Genomic DNA, 17955 nt, shown 5'->3' on the forward strand with positions numbered 1-17955 from the left:
CTGATTTCATTTATTAGTACAGACCAAAAGAAAATATGCATTTTAATATAGATTTTAAAGATGTGCTCTCTGAATCACATCATGCCTCAACACACCTCTTCACAAATCAATTAATGTTTTCTTTATATTCAGGCAACACATACTAGTTTTTCCACACATAACATGCTTGGAACATATGGCTTGTGTTGTGTCTTGTCACATCAATTTCATTCAATTTAGCACAAATTTGCAGCTTTAAATCTTACAAAATTGGATCTTCAGTTCGGGCTTAAACATAAATACTATTTACTACACCATGTTTTAGTGGCAAAAACGGATCATTCTTAACGTTTAAACTAAAATGTAAAATTTTCGCGTCTCAATATAGCTCTTACATTGTTTCATATGAATCCTTTGTAATACTCGTATGCTGTGTGTAATTTGAATCTGCAGAGCGCATCAGGACTGAACGGACTTCACCTCTTCAGACTCTGATCAGCCGCTCAGGAACACATCTGCCGCGTGCCATGACGCATCCGGAGAGCGCGCGCTCGCACAGCAGCTTCGGACCACCGGAGCAGCCGCGAGGATGAGGGGGAAGAGGAGCGCGTGAAGCCGTCTCTGTGCGCGCGTTCACTCTCAGGGACATGGATTTACAGGCGGCTTGCTGCTGTTGTTTTTGTGAGTCCTGAGAAAAGTGGAGGATGGGAGACCGACATCCGCGGACACGAACTTTAGGAGGTCTCTCCACCAAGTCGCGGGTCTCCAAGGAGACCAAGCTCCGGCTGCGCGTGATCTTTCTGGATGACAGTGAACGCACGTTCGAGGTGGAGGTAAACAGTAATATTATCTACATGTGATTGAGAAAGGCATCCCTTATTATCCCTGTAATAATTTTATTTAATTTTACTCATTTTATTTATTATTAAATCAATAATTTTATTATTGAGTTTTTATTTCGTTTCTCCCCCGTTTCTTTCTTTTCTACTTTGAAAATCGTATAATGGATTGATAAAACTGCACACGATGGTGTTTCCACAGTTTAAACAATCTGGATTTGTCCCAGTAAGCATATGAATGAATAATTGCACCCTACAACTTATAAACACATGTAATGCAGCTTCAGGTTTACTGACACTTGTACTATTTTAACCTGTAGTATTTGTAATAAACGTCCCTACGTAGTATAATGTACTTACCAAAGAAGATGGTTTTACATGCCAGGGGAGCAAAGCAAAGCCACATTGTCACTGAGAATTTTGAACAGTCACTAACATTCTTCCAAGCAGTTGCTGCAAACCAAAGTGTTTTCCTGATGTTCAGACCTCAGGGCTGGTGTTAGGCTGGATAAATACTTCTTTAATGGACAACCAGACAAATCAGCGTGCTCTAAATCTGTGCTTGGTAAAATGATGCCATAAGGGTTCTCTGCAACAAAAAAAAAAAAAAAAACGGTTAGCTTATTTTGCAATTAGGATCTTGGTTCGTTCAATAAGTGAATGCTGGTCATATGAGTCCATGTAGGACACCAGATCAGGTGTCTTTTGTTTTTTGATCAAATGCTTTAAAATGGGAACCAGAAAGACAGGAAAGAAAATAGAAAACTGCCATCCAAACAGATCCAAAGAATAACCGAAATGGCAAACCCTCAGTCAATAATAAGCTCCAGGGTGAACCAAGAAGGTCTACAGATACCTATGAGTGTTATAAAAGATGATTAAAAGATACTGCTGTGAAGCCAAGCTATTGACAAGAAACCCCTGCAAAGGTCCACTGATGAAACAACATGTGACTGTTTACTTAATATGAACTGATTAAAGCAAGATTTTGTGGTTCTGTTTGGGTCTAGGGGCCACAGACAGTTTGTCAGACAACCCCAGACACTGCAGTACACTGTGAAGTCCAGTGGCTAAGACATCATGGTAAAGGCGTGTTTCTACTTCAACAAAATAAAGACCCCAAAAAACACAAGATGAGCACCAAGGTTAATGTTTTGGAGTGCCCAGCCCAATTCTCAGAAAATTTGTGGGATGACATGAAACAGGTTGTGTCTTAGGTAAAAGCAAGAAATGCACAGTAATTATAGTCCAGCCATCCTGGACCCAAATACCTACTGAATGTGCTAGAAGTTGCCCCCACTCCATGCAACAAAAGCTGCTTTAAGATCATCCTTTCATTCTGCGATGCACATGTGTTTATTATGCCTCCCGATTAACTGAAAGGTCCCCAAACGGAATGGAGGGGCTGAAGTTGACCCAACAATTACACGGGCCTGATCCAGCTCAGGAGGCGGTCATAAACCTAGAACCACTATGAACTGGAAGGGTTGAGATGGGATTGCAGAATGAGGGTGACGTAGCACAAAGCGAAGACAGCACCTGTACCTGCAAGAGTCTCTTGCTGGGCTCAAAGCAGAGACATCATCCTCCAGTGTCCATTTGATCTGATCAATATATTGATTGGCAGAATCTGATACCATGCTGCCGATAACTGTGCTTGTATTTAAAACACTGAATGTCCTTGGACAGCCTACCTGCAGGAGGATTTCCTTTTGGTTAAATCCCACATGTCTTATGCACTAAATACTGTGGACTTGAAAGCACACAAGGTCCGTGATCTTGGTGGATCAGCTTGTACAAAGTGAAAAGACAAAGTGATCCATAATGTAATGTTTGTTGTTTTACATTTACTGCACAACTATGATCTAAAAGTGGCTACAAATGTAAGCAGTTCTCAGAACCAGTTGTTATACTAAATATTAGTTGAGAAAATTGCAGACACTTTTTTGTTTTTAACAGGCTACCATACCTTCTTCCTCAAGTGCCTTAGGGTGAGAACTACTTTGATAAATGTTTGTTCTTGCTCTAATTTGCCATAAAATGTGCTGTAATCTCACTCCATTTATATTTATTCAAATAAAAGCTATTATAAGAATTTTAAGATTTTTACTTTTTTTAAAACATATTTTCAACACAACAGTACATTAATAGTATTCATCCTTCAGATGTTAAAAGATCACCTACCACATATTTTGAACTTACAAGTAATAGAAAGACTTGGTGTTCTTAGTTGCCTGTGTACTGCTTTGGTCAGCAATGTCGCTCCTATAGCATGTATCCAGTCTCCATGGTAACCATCTGCTGTACTGGAAGATGGCTAGCAGTCCCCACCACATTGCTGCTTTAGGTTTTAGCTCTTATGCACCATAGCATAAGGATAGTCAGGTTTAGAAGCACTTATTTGCCTGCACAGAAGGATGTTAGCTTCCAGCACCACAAGCTGGATTCAGAGTTTGTTCTCGGACAGGTCATAAATAAAACACACAAGGACTCTCTTATTTACGGGTGTACATGCTTTGTGTTTAAATTTAGCAGTAAATAAATCTTTCTGCTGTGCAGGGGTTACAATAGCAAGAAAAGGCTTTGTGAAGGAGTAAATGTAGAAATTCAGGAGGGGATCAAGTACCTCCCCATGCTGTTGTTGCTACCTGATGCATGGTCAGTGTCTGTCCAGTCAATACAATCCAGGCCAGGGACAGTCCCCCTGATTCTCAGGGTGTGTATATGTATGTGTGTACAGCTTGCAGTGTTGTGTTTGCAAAGTAGCTCCATTTTCCACAGCCATGCCTTCTGTCAGTGTTCCTGTTGCCTCGGGGACATCAGTAGTGTCTTAACAATAGGAGGCGAGAGGGATGAGGGAAGCCTGAACCACACGGTAAAGGAGAGAAACTAGGAAGAGAAGAAGAATGGAGCAAAAATAAACTGTGATAAACATAGTGCCGCTGCCTCTTCCTATCTTTAATTCTAATTACTAGTTTGAATTTAAAGATTTGTAGGACAGTTGCTCCAGACCTCCAGAGCGATGTTGAATAATTTGATCATTGAGCTTAGAATGAGGTTTATGTCAACAATGGCTCTCACAGAGAAAGAAGCATGTGCAGACATGTACATGTTAGACAAGAGGAAATAGGTTTTCTCCTCTGACCCTGATCCTTCACCCTCCAGGGCAAAAACACAATGATTAGACAGGATGAAAAGAAAAACAAGGGCAGATTGATGTAAAGAGAGAACATGGACTAGCTATATTGCATGTATGATGGGAGTTCCTTTTATATAGAAGAAAGGTTTTTCACGTATTTTACCTTTAAGTTTGCCATTATAGATCTCAGAAAAAGTTTATAATTTCCCAAACATCCAAATGCACCATATTTAATGAATGCTCAGTAAGATAATTCCTAATAAAAAATAAATAAAATAATCTAATCTAATCTAATCTTGTTAAACTGTACAAACTTTGAACCATTAATACTATGTTGAGTTACATTTCATTTTCCAGTTTTATCACAATACAACCACAAACTTCATGGTATTTTTTGAAGACTTTGTGTGATAGACAAACACATGGTGGTGCATAATTGTGAAGTGGAAGTAGAAATACAAATAAAACTTTTAAAAATGTGGCAAACATGTATTCAGTCCCTAATTAAAACTTGTAGAACCCATCTTATAAGTAGAGTTCTCCTGCCGGTAATTTGATCTTAGCAAAACACCAGCTATTCAGAAAAGGGCCATAGGTTTGTTAGAGGACAACAGGGGATAAACACAAAGCTGTGGAGACATTAAAAGCAGAGTTGGGTTATAAAACAATATCCTAAGATCTAAACATCTCATGGAGCGCTCTTCAGTCAATCATCTGAGAGTGGAAAGAGTATGGCACAACTTCAGACCTACCAATAAAGGGCTGGGCAATGACAGTATTAATTAGTGAACTAGCCTAGATGCCCATTATAACTCTGGAGGGGCTGGAGAGGTTACCAGCTCAGGTGGGAGAATCTGCTGACAGGACAAGTATTAGTTTTGCACCCCACAAATCTGGCTTATATGGAGAATTGATGAGTTGATGCTCCAGTAAGATGAGGCCAAAATTTTGGTTTTTGGCCTACATGCAAAACATTATGGTAAATGGACTGAATTTATATAGCGCCTTTCCAGTCATACAGACTGCTCAAAGCGCTTTACACTAGAGCCACAATCGCACTCACTAACGCTCACACATTCATACACCGATACGCAGATCGGTAGGCAACTTGAGGTTAAGTGCCTTGCCCAGGGGCACATCGACATACAGCAGGAGGAAGCTGGAATCGAACCCACAACCTTCTGATTGCAAGATGACAACTGTTCCTACTGAGCCACAGTCGAGTTATGTGTGGTGGAAAACTAACAACCTGAACGCACCATGCCCAAAGTGATGCCGTAGGAATGCCTTTCTTCAGCAGAGACAGGAAAGCTGATCAGAGCAGAGTTGATAGGAAGATGGCTGGAGCTACAAATACAGGCTAATCTTGGGAGAAAACCCAGGACAGCCACGTTGAGGACCGAGGCCTATGCACATGGCTTGCGCGCTCCACCACTGCACCATGAGCTGTACCCAATATGATCATTTTTACTGTGATCTTTTGAAGATTTAAAATCTTGGGTTGTTATTAGAGAAATTGTTGTAGGTCCAAAAAAAGGTCTCAGACCTTTGCCTTAATAAAAGAAAGGCAAACAGCAACAGCAGCTGTTCTAAGGATGATTTTCCATAGTACACTTCATGTAACTCGGTTCCTCTGCTGTCACTAACTGCTCTGAAGATGGTAATTTGTTCCCAGTAATCATCAATTTGTCCTCTGAGCTCTCTATAATCGGCAACAACCGCTCTGTCGCTCCTCCTCTTCCTCTTCCTCCAAGACAAGTTAATGAGGGTCTTCCAGTGATCTACACCGCTGCATTAAACAAATGGGAGCATCCAGTGAAAACTAAAATAAGCCTCTCTGTTGCAGAAGAAAGTGAACAATGCACAAACATGACCTTTGTAATTAGAGCAATGACAGAGGAAGAAGAACAGGTTTGAAAAAATAACACAAGGAGAAAATATATTTTTTAAAAGTTCAGCTGAACTGAGAACAGTGAGTTTTCTTGGCTGAGAAGATGTCTTAAATAGCTTAACTATACAAGAGAAACCAGAGTAATTTTGATTTCTAAAAGTAATTTAAATGTTAAATAAACACCAACATTTTCTAGAGATTTGGAAAAACTAGACCTGCACAATATATTGATATACAGTCAGCATCACAATAACAATATCTGTAGCATGTCGACTTTAAATTATCGCTCTGATGCAATATTTGCAAGATCAAAATATTTTAGGAGGCGTGCATGTAAACACCCAGAAACCAAAAATATATTTCACCTGTTTATTAAACTCTTGTTGGGCTTAAGGCACACCTGACAGATTTCTGTGATTAGGATACATAAACACATGGAGAGTGGTGTGGACATCCTAATGGCAGAAAATGAAAATAAGAGTGAGGAAAATCTCGGTAAACTGCAATCAATATTGCATGATTTAAAAATAATATTGCAATTGCATGTTTTTCTAATGTACTGTTGCCCTAGTCAAAACAAATATACTGCCAAAAATAGAGGCTCTGATATGGAAACTTCATGATGGAAATTATATTTCATGCTGGAGCAATTCCATATTTTTGTTACAAACACAACTTCAGCTCCGTCCCTTTTGTTGCACTGAGTGATCATGCGGTCTTTATCTCTGTTTCTGCAAGAAATACCTTGCTTTTGTGTTTCTTTTGTTAGTACAAGACCGATATCTTACTTTACTTTCAGAATAATCAAAATTTATTTTCTTTTTCCATTTTGAGCCAACTGACCTTTTGACATTGTAATTACAAAAGTATCAGTGATTAAAATGTATATGAAGAGATTTCTTGGACTTTTTAAACCCGGGGTGGGTTTTCTGGTATTTTTGTTTGATTTGCACATTTGACTGTGTTTATTGCTTTTTCCCATTTTTTTTATTGCTTTTTCCCATTTTTTTCACACGCCTTCTGGTTCTGAGAATTTTTCCCATTTTGGCTTTGTTATTATACAGTAGTATAATAAACAAGAGTGGTGAATAAATTGTGTCTGTTTTAGTTACCTTTCAATTCAATTAAATTCAATTCAGTTTTATTTATTTATATAGCGCCAATTCACAACACATGTTGTCTCAAGGCACTTCACAACAGTCAGGTTCATACATTCCAATTAATCCTAACCATTTAACAGTCCTGTCATTGTTAGTTATTTATTCAAATTGGATAAAAGTTTTTCTATCTAAGGAAACCCAGCAGATTGCATCCAGTCAGTGACTTGCAGCATTCACTCCTCCTGGATGAGCATGTAGAGACAGTGGACAGTCACTGGTGTTGACTTTGCAGCAATCCCTCATACTGAGGATGCATGTAGCGACAGTGGAGAGGAAAAACTCCCTTTTAACGGGAAGAAACCTCCAGCAGAACCAGGCTCAGTGTGAGCGGACATCTGCCACGACCGACTGGGGGTTTGAGAGAACAGAGCAGAGACACAAAAAGAACAAAGAAGCACTGATCCAGGAGTACTTTCTATGGGAAGGAAAAGTAAATGTTAATTGATGTAGCTCCTTTAGTCGTTTCACCTAGAAAAAAAGAACAGATAAACTCTGAGCCAGTTTTCAAGGTTAGAGTCTGAAAGAGAGCACATATAATTAGTTACAATAAAAGCTCAGTCAGTTGCTATATCTAGGAGAGAGAAAAGGTTAAACACTAAAAGACAGGGCTATGTGGATCATCGGTAGAGGGTGAGCATTAAGTTGTTGCCAGCAGAAGCTCGGACGATTCCCCTCTCCAGAAAGGTGTCACAGGTAGACACAGAGCCAGGCCAGGTGTAGCTTCTAGGAAGAGAATAGAGAGACCAAAGTTAAAAGCTGAAATAACAGCAAATAATGCAAAATTGGAGAGTAGTGTGAGAATGTAGCGAAGAGGGTGAAAGTGGTCATTATGTCCTCTAGCAGCCTAAGCCTATAGCAGCATAACTACACAGATAGTTTCAGTTCAGATTATTTAGTTAAACGGCGCTTATTTACAACAAAGTCGTCTCAAGGCACCCCACAAAGGGTCCCACTGATGGTCATTGTTATACTAAAAACCACAACGATTGGGATACCTCTCTCTGTCAGACTGATTATGACCATTGGAAAAGAGAAGGGGTCATACATGTGTCTTGATTCCAAAGACCCTAAAATTAAAAGAAAGTTTACTTTTTTCTGTGACATGTAAATATGACAGAAACCCATCCACTGGAACATTTACAGAAAAGAAAAGTGACATAAGGTTTTTTGTGGAGCAGCTGTTAGCATTAAAGCCTTCAGCAAGAAGGTTCTGGGTTCAAATCCCAGCCTGGGGTGTTTTGGTCTGTAGTTTACATGTTCTTCCCCTGTGCATTCATGGGTTCTCTCCAGGTTCCCCAGCTTCCTTTCCCAGTCCAAAAACATGACTGTTAGGTTAATTGGTCCCTCTTAATTGCCTTTAGGTATGAGTGTGTGTTCCTGCTTGTTTGTTCTGTGTGTCTATGTGTGGACCTGTTCAGGGTGTACCTCACCTCTCACCCAATGACGGCTGCAGGCACCTGCAACGATAAGTGGGTATAGACAATGGATGTTGTGAATGGATGAATTTATAATTTTGCATTTCAAGACACATCCAATATAACAGGTGATGAAATGTTATGTTTTTCTAACCCTTTCATGTTTTTAAAGGTTTTAGCATATGTTACACCTTATCCAGCAGTAAATGTGCACACTTTTAGTTAAAAGTACCAAAAACCCATATTGAGCATAAGGATCCAGAATAATTATAGTTAACAGGAGCAGTTATACAAACTCTCATCATGCATTAAGGCCTGGTAATTAAAGTAACTAAGATCCTATGTGTATATCCAGATTAAAAATGTCTCAATTATAAAACCCCCAATTAACCCCCTCTCTCTAACAACCATTTTAATTTCTGCTCGTTTTACAGGAAAACATTTTAGGTGGAGACTTCTTCAACAAAGTTTGCGGTCATCTGAAACTGCTTGAGAAGGAGTACTTTGGACTGGAGTTCAGACACCACAGTGGCCATTATGTAAGAAACAAAAAATGTTTGTGAATGTTTTAGGTGTTTTTGTGACCATGACCATGTCTCTGTTGCAGGTTTGGTTGGAACTGCTTAAGCCCCTAGTCAAACAGATCAAATGTAAGTCATTTTCTCCTACTATTTAAAACCAGAGAGTACAATAATGGTGTTAAGAGTTAATGTGACTGCTTGAGGAAAATAAAATGTACTAAACATCCAGTTTCTATTATGATGAGTCCACTAAAAACATTTGTTAAATTACTTCTTTTATGCACAATGTCCAAACAAGTAAGTTCAACTTGGGGAAATTACCAAACTGAATGAAAGCATGATGAGAAGCTGTAGAAAAATTCAGAAGATAAACATTTAACTTAATCAGTTGTAACAAAGACACAGTATTATGCCAACTTTTATTACAAAACTTAACCAACTGTCAATCCAAGAATGACCAACAGTATTTAAACAATGAAACTGAAAACTTTCCCAACCTCAAATGTCTGATTCAGAACTCCTTTAGGCTTCTACAAACTGCTTATTTATTCAATTAATAACAAAATGCATTTCCATGAAATTAGCTGATATTTTATTGGATTTGTTACAGTTGTCCCATCTTATGAGATCATGCTGTTCATCCGCCATAGGATAGTTTACTCTAGGATGTTGGATGGGATGCTCTGGCTGATTGTAGAACCTTGAATTCAGGAGGAGCAGTGTGGCCATCCTGGCCGAGGAACAGTCGACCAGATTATTACCCTCACAGATTTCTGAGGGGTTCACGAGAGTTCGGTTGTCCAGTACTCATGTGTTTTGAGGATCTGTAGAAGGCTTACAATAGTGTCTATCCGAGACGTTTTTTGTAAGGGGGAACTGTGGGAGTACAGATTGTTGGGGGTGCCTTTAAGGGCTATGCAGTCCCTGCATAACCAAAGCAAGAGCTGCATCCGTATTCTTGGCATAAAGTCAGGCTTGATCACAGAATGAGTTGGACTTTGCCAGCATTGCCCCTTGTTTCTAAGGATATCTCTAGTGCAATTGTTGACAAGAGGTTGTCTGCCTTGGAAACCTCAGGGTCATTGCATTTTGCAGGTGATGTGGTTTTGTTGGTATCTTCAAGACATGAGCCTCAGCGGGCACTGGGGCGGTTCGCGGCAAAGTGAAAAGCAGCCAGTATGAGAGTTGGGTCCTTTAAGTTTGAGGCCATGGTTCTCAAACAGACCCCTGACCTAGCTTGCCACTAGTAGAGGAGTTTAAGTACTTTAGTGTCTTGCTTTTTTTACTGAAATACAAAAGAAGCACAAGTAAACAATGTATTTCTGCAGCTATTACTACATTATATGTGCAAGCAGCCATATTGTATAATGCGGTCATTTACATGGTTTATTTCATATTCAAAAACTACTTTAAATGTAACTGGAATGAGAAGTTTACAGCTTTTTTTTTTGGTAAAGTGGCAAACTAGCATGCTAACATTTTAACAGACCTTGCGGTTAGCTTGTAGCATGTCACCTAATTTGATGAAATTATACAAAATCCTGGGAAGATGATATCAAGGGCAAAGTTACAAACAAGATCACAAATTAATTGAAAAGTGACTGTAATAACTTCCGTGTTTTCTTCATACAACTAGCTAAAATCAAAGCAGTTAGCTTCAAAGCTACAGCATTTTTAAGTGCTTTTAGTTGATGCTTTGGCAAGTCCCACTACAAGTGGACTTTTAGTGGCCATTAAATATTTATGAATGAATTAAATTGAGTAAATATCAGTTTTATTTTGTTCACATTATTGCTGCTTTATGTTCTGTCAAAAAAAAAACTTACATAAAATCAAAATAATTCTAGTTTTCCCGTCTTTTATTTCTCAGACACCAATGACGTACTCTTTAGGTTTATAGTCAAGTTCTTCCCACCAGACCTTGGGCAACTAAAGAGAGGCCTTACCAGGTAACATATTTATCAATGACATTAATATTATGAGCATTTATATTGCATTATGTCAGAACTGGACCAAGAAGCAAGCAAACTAAGCAGCTGCTTATGTCTCCATCATAATCAATCCTTCCTTGTATGCTGTTAATCTTCTTAACTGGAAATGGGCCCCCTGAATGAACTCTGCTTAGGGCCAGCTCTCTACTATATCAATACTGTACATATGTCTTAATTATCTTTTATGTTAGCAAGCATTTTATAATAGCGGCACTTGGAACAAATTTAAAATGCAACTTCCATCCTGGTTAACTGCTCTGTATGTGCAGGTATCTTTTTGCCTTACAGATAAAGCAAGATTTATCCAATGGCAGTCTAACATGTAATGACAACAGCGCCGCCCTGCTGGTCTCACACATACTGCAGTGTAAGCATGAAAAACACAAACGTACATCTGAAGCAAATTTTATTTGTTCATGCTGTAGATATAATCTGAAGATAAATTTGAATACAATTCTGGATGTTTTGAATGGATTGATTCAACATATGAAGAGAAACAGAAGAAGAAGAAAGAAATGTGCATGTCTCTTTGTCCTGATAGCAGAGATAGGGGACTATGATGAGGAGCTGGACTATCAGCACTTGGAAATGAAGCACTATGTTCCGAACCAGGAGTATCTGGACCACAAAATAATCAAGCTTCACAAAAGACACAGGTATAAAGAGAGGAACTGGATGTACGCTGAAGAGCTGTTGTTTTCTAATCCTATTTTCCTTGACAAAGCTAAAAAGAGTCCGTAAATAATATTAATCTTACATATATTTGATGCTTTTAATATCATTGCAAGTTATTTGAATTATTTCCTAATACAGTATGTTTAGTTATTTTTGTCCATCTCTGTCCTTAGAGGAGTCTCTCCTGCAGACTCAGACATCCAGCTGCTGGAGGTGGCGAGGAAGCTCGACATGTACGGCATCAGGCCTCACCCTGCCAACGATGGGGAGGGAATGAGGATCAACCTGGCTGTCACACACTCTGGAGTGCTGGTCTTTCAGGTATGCAGTTGATTAATATTGATATTAAAAAAAAACAATGACAGAGACCCCAGTGATCCTTGTATTTATTTTAATGCCACAAACAGGTCATAATTTGCTCTTAGGCACAAACTTGAACTTCAGAATATTTGATTACCAGTGAAACACAAGACTTTAAACATTTCTTCATACTCCTGGAGGGTTTTCACATTTTGTGAGATTACAACCTCAAACTTTAATCTATTTCTGGGGAATTTATATAATATTTTAACAAAAACCATGAATCATTTTTCTTCCTCTTGGAAATTATGCACTACTTTGTGCTGCTAGAGCACAAAATTAAAAACCCTAATAAATTTGTTGTAGTTCATAGCACAAGGTGTGAAATAGCTTTAGAGGCATGCATATGTTTGCCATGCACTGTACATCTACAGATGATTTAAGAACAACTTTCTTTATAAACAGAAGTCATGTAGTTATGGAGCTATTTGGTTTTGTTTTGCAGGGAAACACCAAAATCAATACGTTCAGCTGGGCAAAGATCCGCAAACTGAGCTTCAAACGCAAACATTTCCTCATTAAACTTCACGACAAAGTTGGGGTGAGAACTTTCAGAATGTTTTGTTTTTCCAGTTCTTTTCAAAATACTGACACATACAATAAATATTTTGATTGTACACAGGAACAGTTTACCATCACGTTAATGAAAGCAAGTGCTTATTAATTATACACATGTGGGTGCCCTGATGTGCCCACTGGTTAAAACACCAGGCCACTCAGATATATGTACACCCTAGATGGGCAGTAATTGGGTATTTCACTACCTGGTCATGTGGGCAATGAAACATATATCAAATCACCCGTTTGTCTAATTCATCTATGAGGAAAACCTGTGTCTCCAGCAACTGCTTGCTACATCTGGTGTTCCACTCGTGATGCCACCATTAATCCCAGTGCTGCCCTTTTGACATTCACATGTGAAACAACATTCATTGAGTGTTTTTAATTTGAAATTCACCAATACATCTTCCAAAATACTACGACCCATCTCCGATAGTTAAGGGCTCAATAACATCGCACATGCAGGATGTTTTGGATGTGAAGTAAGCAGTTCTTCCTTTTGGCCATCTTGCTAGATGCTAAAAATATACAGATATGGGGAGACTTTAGAGGCTTCGTCAGTGCAAAAAAAACTCATCATTGTGTGACACTCATAAAAAAAAAATTTCTAGTTCCAGGAACAGGGGTCCAGGTGGCACTAACTATAAATTATAACAACACCGGGATCAGCTAAAACCTTGGTGCCAGACACCACAGGTCTTAAATAAATGTTGTTGATTTGGAGGGATTTTCAGATACTAAACTGGTTATAATGTGTGGTTCATCAGTCTAAACAGACTTTAAGTGATGTTCCCCGTCCATCCAGGCATCATGTAGGGATACTCTGGAATTTGCCATGGTGAGCCGTGATGTTTGTAAATTGTTCTGGAAGATGTGTGTGGAGTATCACGCTTTCTTCAAGTTGGCTGAGGAACCGAAGCCCATACATAAAACTCTCCTGTCCTGCAAAGGCTCCAGATTCAGATACAGGTAAAAGACACAAGCACTTAATTATATGTCATGGATCCAGACCAGTTAAACCTAATTGCTTGAACAGAACTCGTCTGGACATGAAACCACTTGTCCTTCCTGCAAGATGTTTGACCACTGTTCACTATTACGGCACATTAAAATATCTTCTCAGGTCATTTTACATATGAATACTTTAACCTTTTGGGTCCCTTGGACACAAAAAATGCTATTTTTAACATTGTTAATATATAGTATTTAATAAACATTTAAAAAGCAATAAGTTGTTCTCCATTAATTCATAACTTTTTCCTATTGGTCTCAATCTGAGTTATTTTGCAGAAGAAATGTTGATGGTACAGATTTCTAAATTTAGTTTAAGAAGCACACTTAAGACTTGATGGAGAAAACAAATCATGAAAAACTACAATTTACCCCCTTTATAGACACACACACATACAGGGGTTGGACAATGAAACTGAAACACCTGGTTTTAGACCACAATAATTTATTAGTATGGTGTAGGGCCTCCTTTTGCGGCCAATACAGCATCAATTCATCTTGGGAATGATATATACAAGTCCTGCACAGTGGTCAGAGGGATTTTAAGCCATTCTTCTTGCAGGATAGTGGCCAGGTCACTACGTGATACTGGTGGAGGAAAACGTTTCCAGACTCGCTCCTCCAAAACACCCCAAAGTGGCTCAATAATATTTAGATCTGGTGACTGTGCAGGCCATGGGAGATGTTCAACTTCACTTTCATGTTCATCAAACCAATCTTTCACCAGTCTTGCTGTGTGTATTGATGCATTGTCATCCTGATACACGGCACCACCTTCAGGATACAATGTTTGAACCATTGGATGCACATGGTCCTCAAGAATGGTTCGGTAGTCCTTGACAGTGACGCGCCCATCTAGCACAAGTATTGGGCCAAGGGAATGCCATGATATGGCAGCCCAAACCATCTGATCCACCCCCATGCTTCACTCTGGGCATGCAACAGTCTGGGTGGTACGCTTCTTTGGGGCTTCTCCACACCGTAACTCCCGGATGTGAGGAAAACAGTAAAGGTGGACTCATCAGAGAACAATACATGTTTCACATTGTCCACAACCCAAGATTTGCGCTCCTTGCACCATTGAAACCGACGTTTGGCATTGGCATGTGTGACCAAAGGTTTGACTATAGCAGCCTGGCCGTGTATATTGACCCTGTGGAGCTCCCGACGGACAGTTCTGGTGGAAACAGGAGAGTTGAGGTGCACATTTAATTCTGCCGTGATTTGGGCAGCCGTGGTTTTATGTTTTTTGGATACAATCCAGGTTAGCACCTGAACATCCCTTTCAGACAGCTTCCTCTTGCGTCCACAGTTAATCCTGTTGGATGTGGTTCGTCCTTCTTGGTGGTATGCTGACATTACCCTGGATACCATGACTCTTGATACATCACAAAGACTTGCTGTCTTGGTCACAGATGCGCCAGCAAGACGTGCACCAATAATTTGTCATCTTTTGAACTCTGGTATGTCACCCATAATGTTGTGTGCATGTCAATATTTTGAGCAAAACTGTGCTCTTACCCTGCTAATTGAACCTTCACACTCTGCTCTTACTGGTACAATGTACAATCAATGAAGACTGGCTACCAGGCTGGTCCAATTTATCCATGAAACCTCCCACACTAAAATGACAGGTGTTTCAGTTTCATTGTCCAACCCCTGTATATAACCTGGCCATATCTTTTGCTATCTGAATCAACCCACTTAAAGTTATACAAACAACTGTCCACGGACAAAGAAGAGTTTAATGTAGGGCAATTGCAGGTGTAATGTATATTTGAGCCATTTGTGTAACTGCTAATGATTTTTAAATATCATTATTTTGCTACGTGTCAGTGGGAGAACCCAGAAGCAGCTGCTAGAATGTTTGGGATCAGGAGAAAAGAAGCCTTCACACTTTGAAAGGTGAGAATCAACTTTATGTAGGAAATAACTCATTGGTTGAATATAACTATGGATATTTATATTAGTTTTCTTCAAACATAAGAAACACAAGCACTAGTTTTTTACTTTATCATTTTTTTTCAATTAAAACTTTATTTTAGTGACCCTTCTCGTCAATAAAAAACGTAAATAAAATTTAAATAAAAAAAATAAATCCCTTTATTATATCATTGCTATCTAAAAGGAATGTGTAAAGGCAAAAGTTTCAAAATGTATGGCAATATAGAAAATAAGAAGGGTTTTTGTTATCACGGAAATAAAAGTGTTTTGTTTTTTGTTGTGTCGAGAACCTACGGTCAGTCAGACTATGACCCCAGACAGTGCCGATCTTCTCCCGATCTCCTCACTGACGTTTCCAAAGAGGTAACCTGACTTTAAACTTTATTGAACCAAACTTTTATAAGATGACAAACAGCAACTTTAACAATAAAACAATTAAGAAAAAATGGCCACCTTTTCCCAAGAAGAGTCAATTTTAAAGAAAAAAGACCCTTATTATATCCTTGGATTTAATAGCTAATTTAAGGGTTTGAGTGTGTGATAATTTGTAATCTAAACCAACACTCCTGCATGTAAATCACAACAAATAGTCAGTAGAACTGATAATAAGTATAAGCAGCTCTAAGTTTGTGTTTTATCTCTCCAGTTATACGAACAGACCCGCCCTTTTCCTCGGACAAGTCGAGCTCTGGCAGTTCACAGTCAGGATGAAATGGACGTACGCCGCCGAGGACTAAATAACGCTGACCTCAATGAAGGAGGGGCTAAACGCAGCCAATCATCTGGTGAGGTCAATCAGAGGCCACACCCCCTCGCTCAAGTCACCCCCATCTCTCCGTGGCTCCACCAGTCAACCTCGTCGCCGAAGTTCAGATCTTCCTCCATGTCTTTGATGGAGGACGTGAGGGGGGGACGGAATGGGGCGCAGCGACAAGCCCAAAGGCTGGCAGGGGTCTATTTCAACCGCTCCCGACGCCGGCCCAACCAGCAGCCACACCCAGATGCTGCACAGCAGCTGGTTCTTCTTTACCCCAACAGCCCTGCCTACCAGTATCACCCCGTCCTCCCATCATTTCCATTCGCCGCTCCCTCGCCTCTAAACCGACATCCTTACTTGTCAGATTACGTTTCCATTTCCTCACTGGAGCGTTTCCCACATGTGAGGAGGCGGGACTATTTACCAGTAGATGGCGTCTCGCGGCCCACTTTCTACCCCTTAGCTCATGATTCGCCGTCCATCTCACCAATTAGGAGGAACTTTCGCCCATGTGGTTCGGGGGGCCTGGGGCTGGCAAGGGTCTACCAAACGGGAAGCAATGGAGGGAGGCTACTGGGGGTTGGACACATAGAGGCAGGGCATTATAGTGACGACTCCAACTTCCTGCCTGGGTTACCCCGCCGTGTAGCCAGCCAACCGAATGTAAAATTTAATCTATCTAGGAGTGCAAACCCGGCCTTTAACGCCGCCTCTGAGTTCAGACCCCTCGGTTACTATCCTCACCTGACACGGCCCTCCAGACCCAATTATCTCCCACTTAACTCCTCCCCTCTGCCTGACCGGCCCACCTCTATGTGCATGATCGGCGGCGGTGTTGGAAGCTACAGCGACTCAGATCCAGAGGTTTTCTACCCGTATTATTGCCCACCTCATCAGCTGGGAAAGGTCCTGGGTTCTGCCGGGTTGGCCAGGATGAGGTTTTCCTCTGGAAGTCTTCAGCTGGATGAAGAGGATGAGGAGCAGGAGGAGGAGAGGACGGGTGTTGCTAAAAAACATTCCAAGGTTGAAAAGGACGAGAAAGAAACCAGCGAAGGAGAGAAGGCAAAAGGAGCGAGAAAGATTACTCAAGTCACTCTATGAAGGCTTTTTACTCACTAAAGGTTTACGGTAAGATCAGTCAAAACCTGGAGGTTGTACTTTAATATACATGATTTGTGGACAATTAATGTGATAAATGTTGAGGTGGAAACAAAATGCACTGTTGCCTTGTTTTAGTGACTCTTAGAAATGACTGATGTTTAGTAATCTTTTGACAATTCAGTGAAGGCTCATGATATATTTTTGTTATTTTCTTTGTTTACATCAGTGTGAATTACAGTTGTTATGAATATGGCTTCTAAGTGTGGTCTTTAATTTCAGTCCAAGGTCATTCTATGTTGGTTGAAGGAGTTTGGATGTTTAGGACCTCAAATAACATGAACCTTCTAACACTTTGACAGAACCTCACATTTGGACATACATTGCTTTTGTAAAAGTATTAACAACCCCGGAGTTTTTTCACATTTAGTCATGTTACACTCACTGCCCCTGCAAATCAAAACTTTGCAGAACCAGCTTTTCCACGGTTACAGCTGCAAGTCTTCTGGGAAATTTCTCTACCAGCTGTGCACAGAAGTCTATTCCTGTTTACATAATAACAAGTTCAGATTGTCAGAATTTCTGAACTACATTTAAGTCTGGACTTTGTTCCT

The 17955-nt window shown here is 39.9% G+C and overlaps 1 protein-coding gene across 1 annotated transcript; it reads left to right on the forward strand.

The window, feature by feature from the left end:
- Positions 1–462: 462 nt before the first annotated feature.
- On the forward strand, positions 463–17597 carry LOC124881110 (FERM domain-containing protein 7). Its single transcript, XM_047386622.1, has 12 exons — positions 463–812; positions 8858–8962; positions 9031–9073; positions 10815–10893; positions 11205–11302; positions 11477–11591; positions 11784–11931; positions 12416–12511; positions 13337–13500; positions 15379–15447; positions 15774–15849; positions 16133–17597. Exons 1-12 carry the CDS (start codon positions 684–686, stop codon positions 17342–17344), a joined length of 2334 nt encoding a protein of 777 aa, XP_047242578.1. The 5' UTR covers positions 463–683; the 3' UTR covers positions 17345–17597.
- The last annotated feature ends 358 nt before the right edge of the window (positions 17598–17955 follow it).

Source organism: Girardinichthys multiradiatus, chromosome 14, assembly GCF_021462225.1.
Source record: "Girardinichthys multiradiatus isolate DD_20200921_A chromosome 14, DD_fGirMul_XY1, whole genome shotgun sequence".
Taxonomy (NCBI): Eukaryota; Metazoa; Chordata; class Actinopteri; order Cyprinodontiformes; family Goodeidae; genus Girardinichthys; species Girardinichthys multiradiatus.

Excerpts from the sequence above, each read along its gene's own strand:
- LOC124881110 (XM_047386622.1), top strand. The coding sequence starts at position 684 with ATGGGAGACCGACATCCGCGGACACGAACTTTAGGAGGTCTCTCCACC. Across the intron at positions 813-8,857 it reads AACGCACGTTCGAGGTGGAG|GAAAACATTTTAGGTGGAGA; the intron begins GTAAACAGTAAT and ends CTCGTTTTACAG. Across the intron at positions 15,448-15,773 it reads AAGCCTTCACACTTTGAAAG|AACCTACGGTCAGTCAGACT; the intron begins GTGAGAATCAAC and ends TGTTGTGTCGAG.